General features: G+C 36.5%; 1 protein-coding gene across 1 annotated transcript in view; it reads left to right on the top strand.

Moving 5' to 3' along the window:
* ITGB6 (integrin subunit beta 6) overlaps positions 1–16,193 on the top strand; it is a 51,020-nt gene extending 34,827 nt beyond the window's left edge. Inside the window, exons 13-17 of the mRNA XM_042784317.1 lie at positions 872–1,094; positions 3,728–3,825; positions 8,619–8,738; positions 10,867–11,033; positions 12,919–16,193. Coding sequence (XP_042640251.1) covers positions 872–1,094; positions 3,728–3,825; positions 8,619–8,738; positions 10,867–11,033; positions 12,919–13,020 — 710 coding nt within the window. The 3' untranslated portion in view covers positions 13,021–16,193. The remainder of the gene's footprint in view (positions 1–871; positions 1,095–3,727; positions 3,826–8,618; positions 8,739–10,866; positions 11,034–12,918) is intronic.
* The last annotated feature ends 1,201 nt before the right edge of the window (positions 16,194–17,394 follow it).

The raw sequence follows: 17,394 nt of genomic DNA, 5'->3' as shown, positions 1-17,394 counted from the left end.
CGCCCTTAGCTATGAGCTTGTGAACCTGTATTTTCGTCAGCTGTTCAGTGGTAATCAATTCCGTATAAAATGTAATTTAACATTTCTGAATGATCTTTAGACCTGAAACGGGAAACAATTCTTAACCCTGTTTTCAAATTTGAAAATAAGACACTTTTAACCACTCTGTAGCTAGTCTAAGTTGGCATGACTTTAATGAAGCATATCAGCTACCATCACGCTGGGTCAGACTTTTAATGGCTGCAGATGATTGTAGCTCCAAGGAAGTTTAGGTAAGCGTATTGACGTACATCGGTGTTAGCCAGTGCACAGTTTCACTCAGATATAATTATCAAAGCATAGTAATCTTAATTAATCTCTTTTACAATAATTCTGATATTTTTATAACTTTAACCCACTAACCTCAATGATTCTTGGTTTATCTTAGTCAGATACAATCAGAATTTGAGGACTTGTATTTATAATTTTTTTCCTGGGCTATACCATTATAAATCAGAAGTGATTCTATTGAAACAATGGGAATAGCATTAAACTGGCAGGAACCAGCAAAGAGATTGTGCTGAATAGATAGGCTGAAATTATGCTGCTATAAATGAAAGAGGATTTACCCATTAGGTTGTGCACTGTCAGGAGATAAGAACTATGTGGAGGACTCCAGTGAAGAGAATGGAGCTGCACTGGCTTACAGCCAGTCTAAGCGAAAATTTGATCCTCTGGCTTAAAACTGAAAAAACTAGAGGAGGAAAAAAGATGTTTAAGAGAGAAAAGAGTTGGAGAGGAGAAAATATCTGCTATTAAGGAGAATGATTTTAAAGGCTATCATTCAGATTCTTATTGAGACTGATTTGAAGTGTAATAAATGTTTTTCCAGGCAATGGTGACTGTGATTGTGGGGAATGCATGTGCCACAGTGGATGGACTGGTGAATACTGTAATTGCACAACTGACATCAGCTCCTGCATTGCTGAGGATGGGACACTGTGCAGTGGGAGAGGCGAATGCGTCTGTGGGTCGTGTGCTTGCACCCATCCGGGGGCTTCAGGCCAGATGTGTGAAAAATGCCCTCTCTGCAGTGACCCTTGCAGTTCCAGGCGGTAATGTGCTGGTTTTATGTCTCTGGTGTTTGTGTCATCCAAGTATCAATTTCCTACACTGTCTCAACAGTCTGCTTGCTGCTGCTACTGTAAATTGGATTTACAGACCAGAACCCAAGAGCTTCTTTGCCCTTTGAGAGGGATAGTTGTAACTCATACATCAACAATTTATCAGCATTACTCTTGTACAAAAGAACTTTATGGAAAACAATTTAATCACCTTCAAGCAACACAAGTAAAATATCACAATTCCACTGCTGTCCCTGGCTGTACAACTAATCAGAATGGTGGTGGCCTTATATGATAACATCAGACAAAAACAGATGAACCTCCTTCCAGTCCACAGTACAGAATGAAAACATCTCAGCATATGTGCTACAGCAAAAATGAGGACCCACAGAAAAACTTGGCATTTGTATTACTATTCTCATGCATATTTATATATTTAATATATGTTTAATATATAAAATATGCACATATATTAATATATGTGCATATATATATAAATATATATGTTTAATATAATTAATAAGGTCATGCTGTCTGCTCAAGCTTTACACGTGTGCAAATTCATCATCCAAATTCAGTTAAGCTTGTCTGAATTAAAGAGGCCTAACTATGATAAACTGGGTCATAGTCTGGGGACGAAATCAGTGGGTAGCTGTATGTCATGTATAAGTTGATGATAAATTGATTGTAAATGGTGGAGTGTCTTCTGTTCACTGGGCATACAAAATTTATGTAGCTTTCCTGCTGTGATATGTGGTGTATGCTACAGTGCATGATAGGAAAAGCAACCAAAAATATGTGTGACATAGAGCTGACCACTCTAAGTACACCCATGCTTATGCTTGTATTATGTGAGCTCTTGTAGGGCTAAAGTTAGTCCAAAATAAGCAGTCTTCAATAGAAATTTAAGTCAGAAGTTGAATTAGGCTTCACAGGATATATGTTATTAATGACTCTCATTTTGCTTGCTGAGAACTGAGTCGGAATAAGTTGCATTAATGTTTCATGATGATGTCACGTCTACTTACTTTGAGTTGAGGCCCATCTCTTCCATACCAGCTCTCAGCCACTGTATTTTCATGCCTGCTGTTGCAGTCTACACTATATCTGAGATGAGAAGTTATTCTATGGCATGTGATTAAATCATCATTTATGTTAGTGCTAAATTTGACCTACAAAAGTGAGCCTATTGATTTGTTCAAAGATTTAAGCAAAGGGAACTTCTGCATGCAACTGCTCTAAACACAAAGGACAATGTTGCTGCTTTGCCCTGCCCAATTTGGCAGAGAATAAGAAATATAAAGTTACACGATGGGCATTACATTAGCCTATTTAAACATGTATATTGTATGCAGTGTTGGATCCTTTCTCCCTGTTTCAGTGTCTCCCCTTGCTGAAATGAAGGGCAGGGAACTCCAGAAGAGAGAGAACATTGGGAATACCTGGGTAGCGTAACCGAGAGAACTGAAAGACCAGGTCAGAGGGGATGGAGATCAATGGCTAGGCAGCTGAAAAAAAAAGTGGTAGTATGAGAAACATGGCAAATATGACAAAAACACCAACAACACTGAATTTGTCTCCATGAGATAGAGACTATCCCATTACCCTCTCGCTTTTACTGTTCACCATCTCCAGAGCTAGTGATAAGGTCATCTCCATCCTGTGAAGATAATCTCAGCAGCCTCAGCATATTCCCATGGATATATGTAACTCAATGCAACAGGAGATGGCCAGTTTTTGGGGGATGTTTTGTTGCAGCTCTTCTCTTTTCTTTTCTTTAAACCATCATTCCTTCAGGCTGCTTCTCAGAGTCTCAGCCCCTCAGTCTGGCTGAAGCTATTTGTGAAGAATCAGCAAGATACATTTTGCATCAAAAATTTTCATATATGAAATCTGTTGGTTGTTTCCCTTTTCCATGAAGAATCTTTGGATTTATTAAAAACCTCATTGAATTTCTGGAAAGATTTTCAGAGACTTCTAAAGGAATTGGTTTAGACTCTGTGTTTTTAAATTATATTTCAGTGATTCCACCATTAAATAAAGTAAATAATTTTCCAATAAATTGCATTTGTATAATTAGGATCTAAATAAGTAACTCCTGAGACAAGTAATCACATTCAACAGACATCTGTTGAGACTCCTGAATAGTGTTTTAATACATTATTCAATAGACTTTCAACAAAGGAAGACTTACAGTAAGTGCCCCAGCTTGATCTCTCTGAAGTCAATTTCAGATATTGTTCATCCGATAGGCATTCCTTCGGCTGGTATTTAGTGTGAGCTTAGTTCAGAATATTTATTTTTGAAAATGAATGTTATGTGTGAGTAACCCCTTGTCTTTGATAGACCTACATGAATAACATTGCCTGAGGTTCTGTCTGGTAGCTAATAAGCTGGGAGAGAAAAGAGGACAAGAGAGAGCATATCCACAATACCTTTATTCAGGTGGGGTTTGGGTTTTTTTTTTGGTGGCAAAACCTATCATATTTCTGAGAACTACTGTATCCATAGCACAAGACCTTTTGTTTAGCTTCTTTTTAAAATGCAGATGAATACGTACTGGCTTTTATATTGTTGCTTCGTGACAGGCAGAGATTGATGAGCTGCTGAATTATTTTGCACAGGAGCTGTGTGGAATGTCACTTGGCTTCCGATGACAAGTCACCGGGAGAATGCAGTGAAAAATGCAAATTGGTTGATGCAACTGTCAGCACCTCAAAGGGTTTGTATACTCAGTCTTCCTTTTCTGTGTGTGCGAGATTAGTGATAGGTTCCACTTTCAGTAATTTTATATTTGAAAGTAGCCTTGTTTTTCTGCCAGGGCATTATATTAAGGCTCATAAGGCAATTGCTGTCTGTCTACAGTCTTTCTGTGGTAGGTAGGAAATGCAGATCAGGGCTGGTATTACCTTTCCAGGTTAATTAACTCATTGGATCACGCCTACTTCCTAAGCAGTTTATGTAAGAAAGTATAGAATTTAATAAATACCAGTTCCTGAAAATCAGTGGCTGATGAAATCCCCTGAATTTGTCACGCTTGTTCCACGAGTTCCAGTGTGGCTTCTTTTACCACACAAATGCAAAACCTGACTCCAGTCCTTACGCAGACTCTTGATTACAGTTGGCAACTAGACATAGCCCTTCAACCTGTGGCAAAGATATTTCTAGTAATCTAAAAGCTAAGCACATCTTTCTGTTGCTCAATTTAATTCAAAACTGCCCTCCATCAATGGAAATTTCTGGAACAGGAATTAATCTTGAATAAAATAGTTCTCTCAGAAAAAAAAAAAAAAAAAAAACCAACCTTTAAATGGAATAGTGCATCTTTTTATTTCCTTTAGAGGAAGGTGCTTGCCTGTTCAGTAGGCAGTTTTTATTTATTCTAATGGCAATTCTAGTACAAATCTTGTGGCGAAATGCAGTTGCTAGGTGAGGCAGGATATAGGTAAATTATATCTCCATCACAGATATACCATAAGCAGTAAATAAGACAAATATAAAAATTAGGATGACAATGCAGAATGCTGTATGCACATCTTAGGTTTGTCTGTAAACTGTTGGAAGGCCATCCAGAGCTGCATGCATGCAGAAATTTCATTGATGTACATCTTTCCAACAAAGCTACACCTTTTGTTTTTGATGACATCACTCCATAATACAGAGATTAAAAGCTGCAAATATTTGCCTTATAAAGAAAACTACTTCTAATTTTGTATTTTTATTAAAATTATCATACTTTGCCTTTCTAGACATCAGTATTTGTTTACAAATACAAAAATGTCTTTTCAAGCTTCAAAAACATAGAAGCACTTTTATTGTATCTCTGTAGTTAGCAAAGTTTTCAAGTTGCTATTGCCAGATGGCAGATATTTGTAGCTAGGAATGTATAAGACATTCTACTTTCAAATCTAATGAATACTAATCAAGAGCAGAAACAGCTGTTTATGTGGCTCTGGTCATATACACAGAGGTCACAGGAATATCAGCATAACAATATCATCTCCTGTTCCTGCTTATTTCCTTTTTTTCATGTCCTGTGCTTGCCTGATCTGGACTGTCAGCTCCTTCTTTAGATTTGAAATTTATTTGCAGCAGTTACAGCAACTGCTGTAGTGAAGGCTGGATAACTGTTGCCATCCTAACCCCTCAAAAAAAAACCAGAAACAACCAAAAAAAGCTGTTGCAAACTGTACTTAGTCTTAAATGCTTGTGTAATAGCTTGAAGGATTTGTTTTGGCACAGAGGTAGCCTCATTAAGAAGTTCTGAGAGGAAATAATAATCTTCAAAATAATAATTAATAAAAAAATATCCTAAAATCAAAACAGTATTACCTAAACAAAAAAAAATTCAGGAAGTGGTAGAACCAGACCATCACATAATATTTAAGACAGATTATTGAGCAAGTTCACATGGTAGCATACTCTTTTCTGGTTTATATTTCAGTCTCTTTAATGCTTCAAGGCTTTTTGAAAACTAGAAATAGCTCTAGGTTAAATAAAATAATAGCACTTTAAAGATTTGCTTTCTCTTTTGCATGCGTATGTTGCAACACGATGACTGGAACTGTGGAGCAATAAAAAAAGTGTAGGCTTCACATTTTCCTGTTTCCTGGGAATGCTTATTTTAGCCTCTGGGCCATGCCTTTTGCCTCTTCTGCTTTGGCTCTGCGGGTGCCGGGGGTTTCTCTCCCTGCTCCCTGGGTGCAGGGTCCCCAGCGTGGGCGACCTCTCTGCCTGGGGACCCAGCAGTGCATGAGGTGGCACAGCAGCTCTGGAGGTGCTGGTGGCTTCACATTTACTGGGCTTATCTCCATGGCAGACATTGCTTCTGAATATTTATTTTCATCCATTTTTAATATTTGAATGTTAAACCGGGCTAATCCTTGCTTTGCCAGATGGCTGTAAGAGGAGCCCTTGTTGCTCTACTTGCTACCCAGGAGGAACTGCAATTCCTAGAAAGGGGGTCCTGCCACCACCCCAGCCACAGGGCACCAGGCTGCTCCTGCCACAAGCTCAACAGGGACAGTTACACTTTCCTTGGAGAAACTGAGTTTTTCCTACCCCATCATGTTGACACCACACAAAGTCCCAGCGTAGCAACAAAGTGGATGCTGGAGCCTGAATAAAGCTCCATATCAGCACTGATCTGTCTGACTCAAAGTGAGATGAAACTGTTCAAAAAAAGCAGTTTGTTGAGCAAAAGACAAACAAGAAAGGGCATAATGACATTTAAATTTACAGTATGTTTTTGTTGTTGTTGAATCTTTTATCAATGGATCTGTTAGGAATCAGTCTTTTGTACTTCAAGGCTCCAGCTTGCCACCAGTTCTTCTTCCAGTGACTCCAGTGGTTTCAAATACCATTTAAATTAATGGAATTAGGCTGCAGGCAGAAGTGGGAAAAGTATGATGATTCACTGCATAACATGGAAAATTATACAGGTGTAAATTACAGGAGTTACCTGCCTAGGCAAATTTTTGTGCTGATGAACCTAAACTAATCTATGCAATAGTCTCTCTTAGCGATCCCTCATCCTAAAAATAACATCAGAGAAACAAAAATCCTAAGCATAAGCTGGGCTCTGAATAGCTTGAACTGGCATCTTTGCTTTAATTTCTGCATCCTTGAACATAAACAGATTTCTGCTTCCCTTGGTCTCAAATTATGACATTAAATTTAAAATTACAATTTAAAAATAACTAATATATTTGCAGTTACTGCCTTCTGGTTGATATTTGGAATATGCCCGCAAGTTTTTCTCTGCCTTCAAGATAGCTAAAAACTACCATTTTCCTTTTTTTTTTTTTTTTTTTTTCTTAAAAGCAAGCTAATATTCTTTGGATCTGCTTACTTAAAAGAGTTGTGAAACAACAAATATTGCAAAACTTGTGACAGTGTTACTGGAATTGTGACCTAGCAATGAGTGCCATTAATTCAGTACACTCAGTCTGCAGTTTGTGGCCCTTCTGACAAAACCACATCTTGTTATATCAGCAAGTCTTGTCTGCCTGTCGCCTTGACAGATAACACACTGCTTTACTACCAAGGACAGGCAACAGGTTAAATACAAGATTATCACAAATCAAGAGCATGTTTCCATTAAAATCCAAACAGATGTGGTTCTCTTGTTATAACAAGCAGATAAAAGGACTGTAGGGTAGTCAACTATTTATACTTCTGTTTTTCCTATGGTGTCTAATAATGTATTCTATAAGACCAAACCTTATGATAATAAGAAATATGAGAAAAAAATAAGTAAACAGTTATTTCTTTATGTGCCACAGTTTTCTATAAACTCTGATTCCTGTCTGATTCCTATGTTATGTTTCATTACTCTTCGTATTAAAGTTTGATGGCTTAAGGTTTTTAGCACAGTTGCTTATGAAATTTCAGTAAGAGTTTTGAATGAGTAAGAAATAATGGAGAGTGACAATTACTTTTAAAGAAATGTTTGAGAAGCTTACTGTGAGGTTTTTTTACCTTTAAAAATAAAACCTAATAAGTTTTCCTACAAATGTATTGAAAAGCATACCTAGAATTCCAATGCTATTCAAATCATGGGTTATATGGAAACATAATAAGCATTCAGCCCTAGAGGTGGTATAAGATATAAGGTCAGATATTTTTGCTCTGTAAAAATATTATATAGTGGTTATGTTCCGAATTACGTCATTTCTGGCTCTGGACACATGGTCTCAATTTTCGATCATCTTATTTGCTTTATATTGTCCTTCACAGCCAGCTTCCTCCTGTCTTCCTGTTCCCTTTGAATTAACTTTTCTCAGCAGAAAAGGTTTCCCAGTTAGGAATCATCTGGAAAAAAAAATGGATTAAGTTTTTGGGCAGATCTATATTAAATGGAGAAACAAATAAATGGGGGCAGACTGTCACCCAGGTCTCTTTTTATCTGCTTCCCCTGGCATCACATTACAAAGATCCCAGAAACATAGTTTTCTGTTATTAATTTATATTTACTGTTGTGACAGTACTGAACACACTGATCTCTGAGACGGCTATTGTGGAAGAAATAAACAGCAGCCCTTCTAACAGTATCCATTGATGTTTGATATCTGTATATCTGCTTCTGAAACATAATCTAGGCATGATAGGAGTAGCTGTAAACCAAAGAGAACATACTGCTTACTTTGTCCTATAATTGGGAACTATTATATTTCCTAGACAGCTGGTGGTTAAGCATTGTGGAAGCACTTCCAATTCATTGACATTCACAGGACACTAGACTAATAAGGTGCACTAGATGGTCAGTGCAGATTGGCAACACTTGCATCAGTTCTTTGGGAATGTAAGTGAAAAATCAGAAACAAAACAAAGCTTGGGTTGGAAGAAAAGTCATTAAGTTTAGTAGAAACTCCGAGGATATTTCTCCTTTTGTCTTTCACTATTTACCATCCACAGATGAGGCTGTGACACACATGATGCCAGCAGTCTCTCCTGTTATTACAAGTTAAATTTCATTTGATCTGATGAATTACTTTTTTTTCCCTCCCTCTTCAGATTATTCAGAGGATAAATCCATTCCCTGCTCTTTGCAGGGGGAAAATGAATGTATAACCACATTTCTACTTACTATGGATGAACAGGGAAGGACACTCATTCATAACATAGAACAGAAAGGTAAGCAGTGAATATTGCTTTTTCTATGTGAAATTTGATTTAAAAACACAGACAGGCTGAGCTATCTAGAAGCTGAGCTCTTTTAAGCAGCACTGCACCTCCTTGTGTTTGTAGCTCTTCTCTGCTCAGCCAAAAAAGCACCTCCTCAAGTACTTATTTAATGATGTAGTAAAATAAATACTTGGCCTTTCATGAAAGGTGGACAGAATGGTTCCTGGGCTGCAAGAGTAAGTTAATTTTTCTAAAGCCCCATGCAGTTCAAAAATGATGATACCAAACCTCATTTGCATTATATGAGAAAACTGTAATTCACTTTGGAATTACATACATTTCATAGATGGACAGATATCCAAAAGACTATCTGATTGGGTATATCTGATGAAATTCTAAAATATATTTATAATTATATTTAATGTTGCAGTATCATTAAGTTTAGAGTATTTTGCATCAATAACAGATATTCAACAGACCTCTTTATATACTCTCATTTAACATTACTTCTGTATTTACTGTTGTTTCACTACTGATTTTTCATTAAAGCTCCTAATCATGGAGGACAGGAGACATAAAAATCACTTTTCTGCTGCTAGTTTAGTTTCCGGGCAATAAAAATGTTTGGGGTTTTGGGTTTGGTTTTTTTTTGTTTGTTTGTTTTGTTTTTTGTTTGTTTGTTTTGTTTTGTTTTGTTTTTCTTTGACACACCCAGTGTCTCAATACTAAATATTAGTTAAGTTTAGGGAAAACTATGTAGATCTGTAACCTCATTCTGTTGGCACAAATGGCATCTACTTTGTTAACCCTTTGTGTAGCTTTTCTCTAGCTTATATGTGAGAATGAAAGTAATTTCACCATGCAGAAAAGAAGCTTCTAGCATAAGAAAAGCAGTCTGGTTTTGTATAGGTTACTATTACAGCAAAGATGGTTGTAACAAAGCTAGTACTAAAGAAGTACACCCCTTTGTAAACTACACCTCTAAGACTCAAGAATGTAAGGGTAAGATTTTCTCTTTATCAAATACATTTATTAAGCATTTTAAGTAGATCTTAAAAAAAAAAAAAAAAAAAAAGAGTGAAAGAAATATCTCAAGGAAGGCACATTTCATTAAATTTCATGTAGTGGCCCTCCCGCAACTCTACAATAACCAGCTTCGCTGTTATACACTGTTCTGCTCCCATGCTTTGAAACTATTGTGTTATGGCAGCTGTGATGCACGTGAATGTGACCTGAGATGAGACCTCCAGAAATGCTCTAGAAATTGATTTTATTTTTGGAAGCAAAGTCAAGATGGCACCAGTAGCCAGAGCATTAACCCACTGCTCAGAATTAGTTAAATGATGACATCAAGCAAAAAAGTAATGTGAAATACAATCATGTAAGCCAAGTAAGACTGAAATTAATTTTTCAGTGGCCTTAAACCATGGTTCAGCATAAAATTTTGTAAAACACTAGTGTTCACTGACTTTCATAAGCAATACTTTTTAATATTAACATAATCAATCTTCTTTGTGTTTTGTCAAGTTTTGACTCTCTGAAATATTGCATGAGAAAATTTATTGCAGAACTTGAAATGCAAAATTCCTTCAAATTCTTCAGTTCAACATTTTCAGCAAGTCTAATGGAATTTTTTCCTCATTTTTTTCATGGGTGAAATGCAGTTTCCTCTATTTCCTCAATAACATTGGTGACTTTACCCTGATATAGATCTTGCTAGAATCTTTTCCTTTGCAACACACTGAATATCCGTTAATTGAAGTAGAGCTTCAGCTGTAACATTACAAAATTCATAATCTCGTCAACTCAATCCTGATTTTTAGAATCGTATTCATACAGATCTGAATATAATTTTCTAACTTTTCAGATTCTGGGTCTGTATCCAGCAGCTGCTAATTGACACAGTAAAAGAGCAGTGGAAGAAGTTACCAATTAAATGTTTTAACATTTTAATGCGATATTTTTCAGCCAGTTTCACAAACCCTTTAGCAAGCTAGCAGGGGGCAAAATCACATGGACCTGAAGGAAAAGGCATGCACAGCTTGCAGCAAATGAGAACCCCAGCATACCCCTTAGCACTTTTGTCTAAAATCTGTTGATTGGATATCCACAGTCGTAATTGGTTTTGTTTCCACAGACTGTCCACAACTTCCAAATATTCCAATGATAATGGTGGGTGTCACCCTTGCTATCCTTCTCATTGGCATTGTTTTACTTTGTATATGGAAATTACTGGTGTCAGTTCAAGACCGAAAAGAGGTGGCCAAGTTTGAAGCAGAAAAATCTAAAGTTAAATGGCAAACGGTATGTTAAATGCATCGATTTTATATGAAGTTCTTTAATGTAGTTGCATGATGCACAACTGCCTTTAAAATTCTGTCTTGGTTTTGTTCTTTTAAATTGATATATTTTCCTGGTAAGTTTTCACTACATTTAGTATTCTATAAAGTAAAGTCATAATTTTTAGGGATGAAAAGTAGAGTTCAACCTCCTGATTTAATTTCTTCCACATGTAAAAGCATGTAGATAACACTTTTTTATTAGTTCTTTTTTAATTAGTACCTTGCCTTTGATTAATTTTAGCAAATTTGTTTGCTGCCTATGCAATTATCAGAGGTGTGTCCCTCTTCCCAGAAATGGAGCCTGTTTTAGGAAAGAGAGATTATTGATGGCCTCTGTCATGAAGAGAGGAGCAGTGAATGTAAACTGTCCAAAATGTAGGTAAAAGGCCAGAGAAATTCAGGACTTATCTTCTATCTATAGCTTGTGGGTGTTTAATGCAAGCTTATACCACATGTTCCCTTTTCTTCTTTCCTTTCTGCCCTTGACTGTTTTGCTCTTCTGCAAAAGCTTTAAGACTTCTGAGGCTCTTTGAAAAAAAAAAAAAAAAGCATGTTGAGTAAGCGTTTCTGGTGGGTGTCAGGAGGACAGGAGATATGCTGCTGTTCACCCAGCTCCATTCTTGTACAAAACCCTGTGATTGCAACATTTCTGCAAGAGTGGACACAGCTAGCCTTTCAGCTTTTGAGATGGGAAAAATCAGTTACTTACAGGCAAGGTCACCTGAGAATGTTTTCTTAATCCTTTGGGAGAGCTACATATGGTAAGAGTGAAGGGAAGGATACACTTGACAGAAGCATTTTCATTTTCTTTTCTGTTGCAAGAGGAAATGATAGGAAGTGAATGATGAGAGGCCAGGATTAAAATCCCGGGTGGGATCCGCCCTGCTCCCAATGGGTGGTGGTCTGTGTGGCTCAAGTAAGAGGACTGTGACAAGTCACACCTCACCGCTGAGACACTCTCTGTGCTTTTAGAATGGTCCAACCGCAACATTTGATACACAAATTATATTGGACGTATTCGATAAAGTATTGTTTGATGATGTGCACTGTTTTAATCTGGGAGGCAGATGTGAAGTAAAGGCGTTCCTGACCCTAGACTGGTTTGTGGTGACTCATACTGGTCATACAGACCAGTCTGAATTTCAGTGGCTTGGAATATGTGAGCTGCGGAAGGCTATTCTGAAATGATCAAAGGTACAAAATTACTTCTGTACAAAGAATAGACCAGAAGTCCTCACTATGGAGAATAAACGGCGGGAAGAGGGTCTGTTACTGGTCTCTAAAATTATGACTGGGAAAATTAAAGGTGGGACATTTGTTCACTGAATTTTCCCATGCAAGCACTGTGAGATAGCAGGCTCCAAAGAAACCAAAAGACATCATTACACAACACCTGCTTAGGGCATATGATTGATTTCCAAAAATATTCTGGATGGTAAAAATTTGCATGGATTCAAAATGTCTATAGAGAAACCCATAGGAGGACATACCCTCTGACCCAGGAGGTTTTTGAAATGTATATCAGCTTTTCCATGGGCAGCCTGCATCGCTTGCTGTTGGGAACATGTTGCTGGGCAGGGAGATGTCTGGCCCAAATTTCTCATGAAGAAGAGTGTAAATCATCTTCTTCTGCACATTGGGAAGCAGAGTGGTACTAGCTGGTGCATGTATGACCTGCATCATAACGCTGGGTCAGGAATCATGGACAAAAATGATCCCTTTGCTGAAGAGGTTTGCTCAAGGCAGTGGTGTGCAGCTATATCTGCTTTCAGCTGAAGCAATGGAGAGATGAGTTAAACACTGCATGACTCCCATTTCTTCTGGTTTTGTTTTTGTTTTTGTTTTAGGAAACAAATCCACTGTACAGAGGCTCAACAACCACTTTTAAAAATGTAACTTACAAGAACCAAGAAAAGCAAAAAGGGACCATGGCTGCAGATTTCTATTAGCACCTCTGACACTACAAACTTAGTTTTACTGGCAGGAAATCTAAAAACACTTGTTTCTTCTCAGCTGAGCATATGGTATTTGTACGTTGCAGTGGTATAATCATTCTGTTAGAGAAAATATATCTTGTGTTGGGAAAACTATAGATAACATATTAGTGGTAAAGGTTAGTAGAAATATTAAAAAAAACCCTTTAATATTAAAATCCCCATCTTTGAAAAAAAATCACAAACCTTTTTTTCTCATTAATACTGAGAATGCAAAGTTATCATATGTAAGCCTATTTTTTGTGAAATTAGGTATATACAGTGAGCTGTATATTACTTTGTTCATACACACAATCCCATATATTTGTGTTTAGGAATGTATTTGTCCCTGTCTATTTAGTGGGCTGGTTTAAATTTTAAAAAATAATTTTTTCATGAACGCTGCCTCAACTACTGGGTTTAGAGGTTCCTCGTATCACCTGTGTGACTGAATAACTTTTTATCAGAAACATGTAGTGTTATTGTTTATCTTCTGTGTATCTAAGGTATACAGAAACATCTCCTCTCTAATTCCTCTGTCTTGTTTCCCTCTTCCCTTATCCTTGGTACTGTTTGATGTTCTTTAAGAACCCAGTCCCTGGGTTAACTCAGGGAAAACTAAATCAAGCCGTTATTCACTTGCAGAGTTGTTTTCTGTTCCAGGCATAGACTGCATTTGTTTGTTTGTTTTCAATCTTTCCTTTAAATTCTAGAAGAGAGGATCCAGAGCGAGAGGCATATTTGTAAATTAGAGACCTCGGTAGAGAAACTTTAAACCAGAATATTACCAGAACTCCATTTCACCATTTACATCCTGTTTAGACACTCAAAATAAACCTCTCACGCTGGACCATTACATGAACTGTTGCAGGAGCCCTTTACATGCAGGAAAAGTTCACACACAAGGACCCAATATCACATACAAGACAGTACTCTTTTGTTGATATATCCAAAATTGTGAGGTTCTTTCAGTGCCCAGAAGTCAAACCATTTATTCATGTGTGAAATCATGTATTCAGCTCTTTTGGGCTGTTTTTTTTTGGTTTAGTTTGGTTTTGGTTTTTTGTTTTTTGGGTTCTTTTTTCAAACTAAGCAATAAATAGACCTATGGATTACACTTCATATTCATTTCCATGACATTAATGAGGATTTTAAAATCTCAGTTTTAGCTAATTACTAATGATTTCCCATAAATTCTTAAATTGTAATGCTGTTATTAGGCATTGCACTAAGAAAAAAAAGCCCCAACAAAATCACCTAACATGCTAGCATAAACAGTTACAACATTGGGCTATTTTAAGCTAATAATAATGTACTTTACTTTTTAATATTACTTTTCTTCTGCATTGTTTAGCATTCTGGAACAGATGATCAAAATGCACATATGAATGCACTTAAAAAAGAAGACTTAGAAATCAAAGGTACATTGACACAGTCACAGACAAATAATTACATACATTCCCTATGATAAACCATGTACTTGATCAAACAAACTTGATGCCCATTTTGTAATAAATATTTACAAATTCTGTGCAACTTCAGTCGCTATATCCTCTGCAATTCCTGGATACAAGACTGATATATTAGCTATCTCTGACCCATGCCTGTTTTAGGGCCTGATCCAAAGCCTACTGGAGTCAATGGCTGCAGATAAGGATCTAGTTTCAGTGAAACTATTAGTTTTGGTTTACAAAGATTGTTTTGTTTAAACAAACTGGTTGATATTGTCTGTTAGTGGATTAGAATCTATAGTATATATTTCTGTGCAAAGAGAAATAAACAGTATCAGATGCCTTTGGGAAGAAGGTGACTGCTATAACTACATACTAACTCCAAAATTATTGCAGTGTGAGGGAAATGATGGCTGTCATTAAATGGGAACAGATTAATTACAGGTTCACATCTGCATTCTTCAGTAGACTTGTATATCTCATAGTGGAAGCTGTGCACAGCCAAAGGCTTGCATCTGTGGCCCTTCCAGCCTCTAGACTCCCACAGGTGTCAGTGCGAGTTACATGTGGAACCAAATCCCGTTTCCCTGGTACCCAGATAACTGCACGGCAAGCAAAGCTGGTTGCTGGATTCTGTCTCAGATTCTACTTGGGTCAGGATTGCCTAAGTGACTAGGGAAATCTGGATTTAGCCCATGTAAATTATCTGTTACGCTTTTGTTTTTCATGTAGAAGTCATCAAATGACAAACTTTCTCTGAGAGTAAAATATTTGTATTACTTTTAAAGTAATAAAAATCTATACTGTTTATTAAATACCTTTTAAATTCTGTTTCTGAGAAGGATGATTCTGCTGCTTGATATTAGGGTTGAAAGCCCTTCTTCTGTAGGTCACCCATTTCAATACTGAAATACATTTCAGTATTCAAATGTTATTAACAAAGTGGTGTTTGCATTTCATATCGAACACTTGGTGGCCTACATTCCCTGTTCCTACAGGATATTTCATTTCACAAAGCTACTCGCCCTCTTCCCATCACTTGCATCTTCTGATCATCAGCAAAAGCCCAACTTGGTATGTAGACAATGGGTACAGTCCAATCATTCCTCCTAGAAATCTCTCTCCAAATTATCAAAGATGTACAGAAATCAGGCAATATGTTTTGCAATTCCCCATGCTGTGACTAACTGTAATATAAATGTTCTGTGCACCTTCAAAATCACCAGGATGGAAATAATTAAAATAATTAAGAATTCATTAGAAAAGAGGAAATAGAAGGGCTTGGTGAGTAAGGTCTCTATTATTGACGGATATCAAAGGACTAGGTTCATTCATACAAGCCATCCTTTTCACAGCATTAATTTAGATCACAGATTTTTACTAAACCCCCAGATTTCAAGAACTTTCAAGATCTTACTTGGCACTCACCCTAAAAACACCTAAAAGAGTGGTGTTCATCTTTTCTAATTAACGATATTATTTTTATCTCGTAGCATGTGTACCAAAGTTCCCCTTTTTCTCTTTTTTTCTCCACCAAATTATGAGGGGGTTTGTGTGTGGTGAGTGGGATGAAAAAGTCTTTATGCTGTTTTCATAAATATTGTTTTGACCTGAGGCTGGACCTTGAGAGTGGCCAAAACATTTTTTTACTTCTATTCACTGAAGAGTTAAACTGAATAAAAGAATAAGCATTAGCAATTTTATGGTATTTGTGTGTCCTTTACAACCTGTAGAATGGTAATTTCAGTAATGTATGTTAAATGGATAATTTTTCATTTGATTTATAAAAGTGGCATTTTAACCTGTATTGTATATGTCCAGACTTCATTCAACTTCATTTTGTAATATAACTAGTGGGTAATTAGTCTGGGATACAAGACTCGGATGCCAAGTGCAATATTCCCTATTTTTTGTCTGCCTTTATACAGAAGTTCAAGTTTGTTTTGCAGTGGGCATAGGGGAGTTATTGTCCCACAAAGCTTATCACACACATTCTACAAGTTAAAAAAAGAGACAATTTTTATCATACTCTATTTGAAAGAAACAGGTAATCACCTCAACTGGTTTCTGTAAAAAAAGAGTTATTTAACCTTGAATAAAGATTGTAAAATTTAATGTATTTTTCTTTATATACTTTTATTGTTCTTTCTTTATTTTACATTTTGTCATGTGTCTTTATCATTGTTTTCACATGTTTTGATGAATCTCAGAAAATTTCTCATGCTTTGGCATATCCTAGGGCTTATTTTATAACTCCTTTCCCCCCAGACAGCATATGAGATTTAACATCTGGATTTTCTTCTATTTGTGATCCTTTTACTTTTCAAGGAAATGAGTTAATGGATGAGTGCTGTAAGCAACCTATTTCTGGAACTCTGATTGATTACATATGGCATTCTTTTATACAGTGATCCCTAAATTGCACAATTTACTTAAAGCTAAAGATCCATCCATTCTGTAAGTGTAACAGCAGTAATATCTTTTTGGAACTACATGGCAAAGTGTCTATTTTCTCTTTAATATCTTTAATTATTTTCTTCCTCTAATGAAAAATGGTGTATTTTGATGTCTGCTAATTTCCTGCTCTGAGGAAAGGAACATTCCTCTGCACCCTTGACAGAACTGTATTTAAAGCCCATTGTATTCTCCAGGCACACAATAAGATCATGTTCTCTTGGATTTCACAGTGGATTGTGAAAACTGAAACTAATACAATTGCATAGTTTATCCTCATGGTATGCAATTTAAAATGTATTCTATCCCCCAAAAGTCTATACTTCTTTTGGTTTTGTTTGTTTTTAGGAACAGTTTGTGTCTAGAAACTTTTCTTCTGTGTTTTCATTGATTTATGTATCTGCTAATGTTGACAGATAGCAACAAAAGCACAATAAAGACAAGT

The sequence above is a fragment of the Tyto alba genome, unplaced genomic scaffold (genome assembly GCF_018691265.1).
Source record: "Tyto alba isolate M040663 unplaced genomic scaffold, T.alba_DEE_v4.0 Super-Scaffold_7, whole genome shotgun sequence".
Taxonomy (NCBI): Eukaryota; Metazoa; Chordata; class Aves; order Strigiformes; family Tytonidae; genus Tyto; species Tyto alba.
This window is presented reverse-complemented; position numbering and strand designations above follow the sequence as displayed.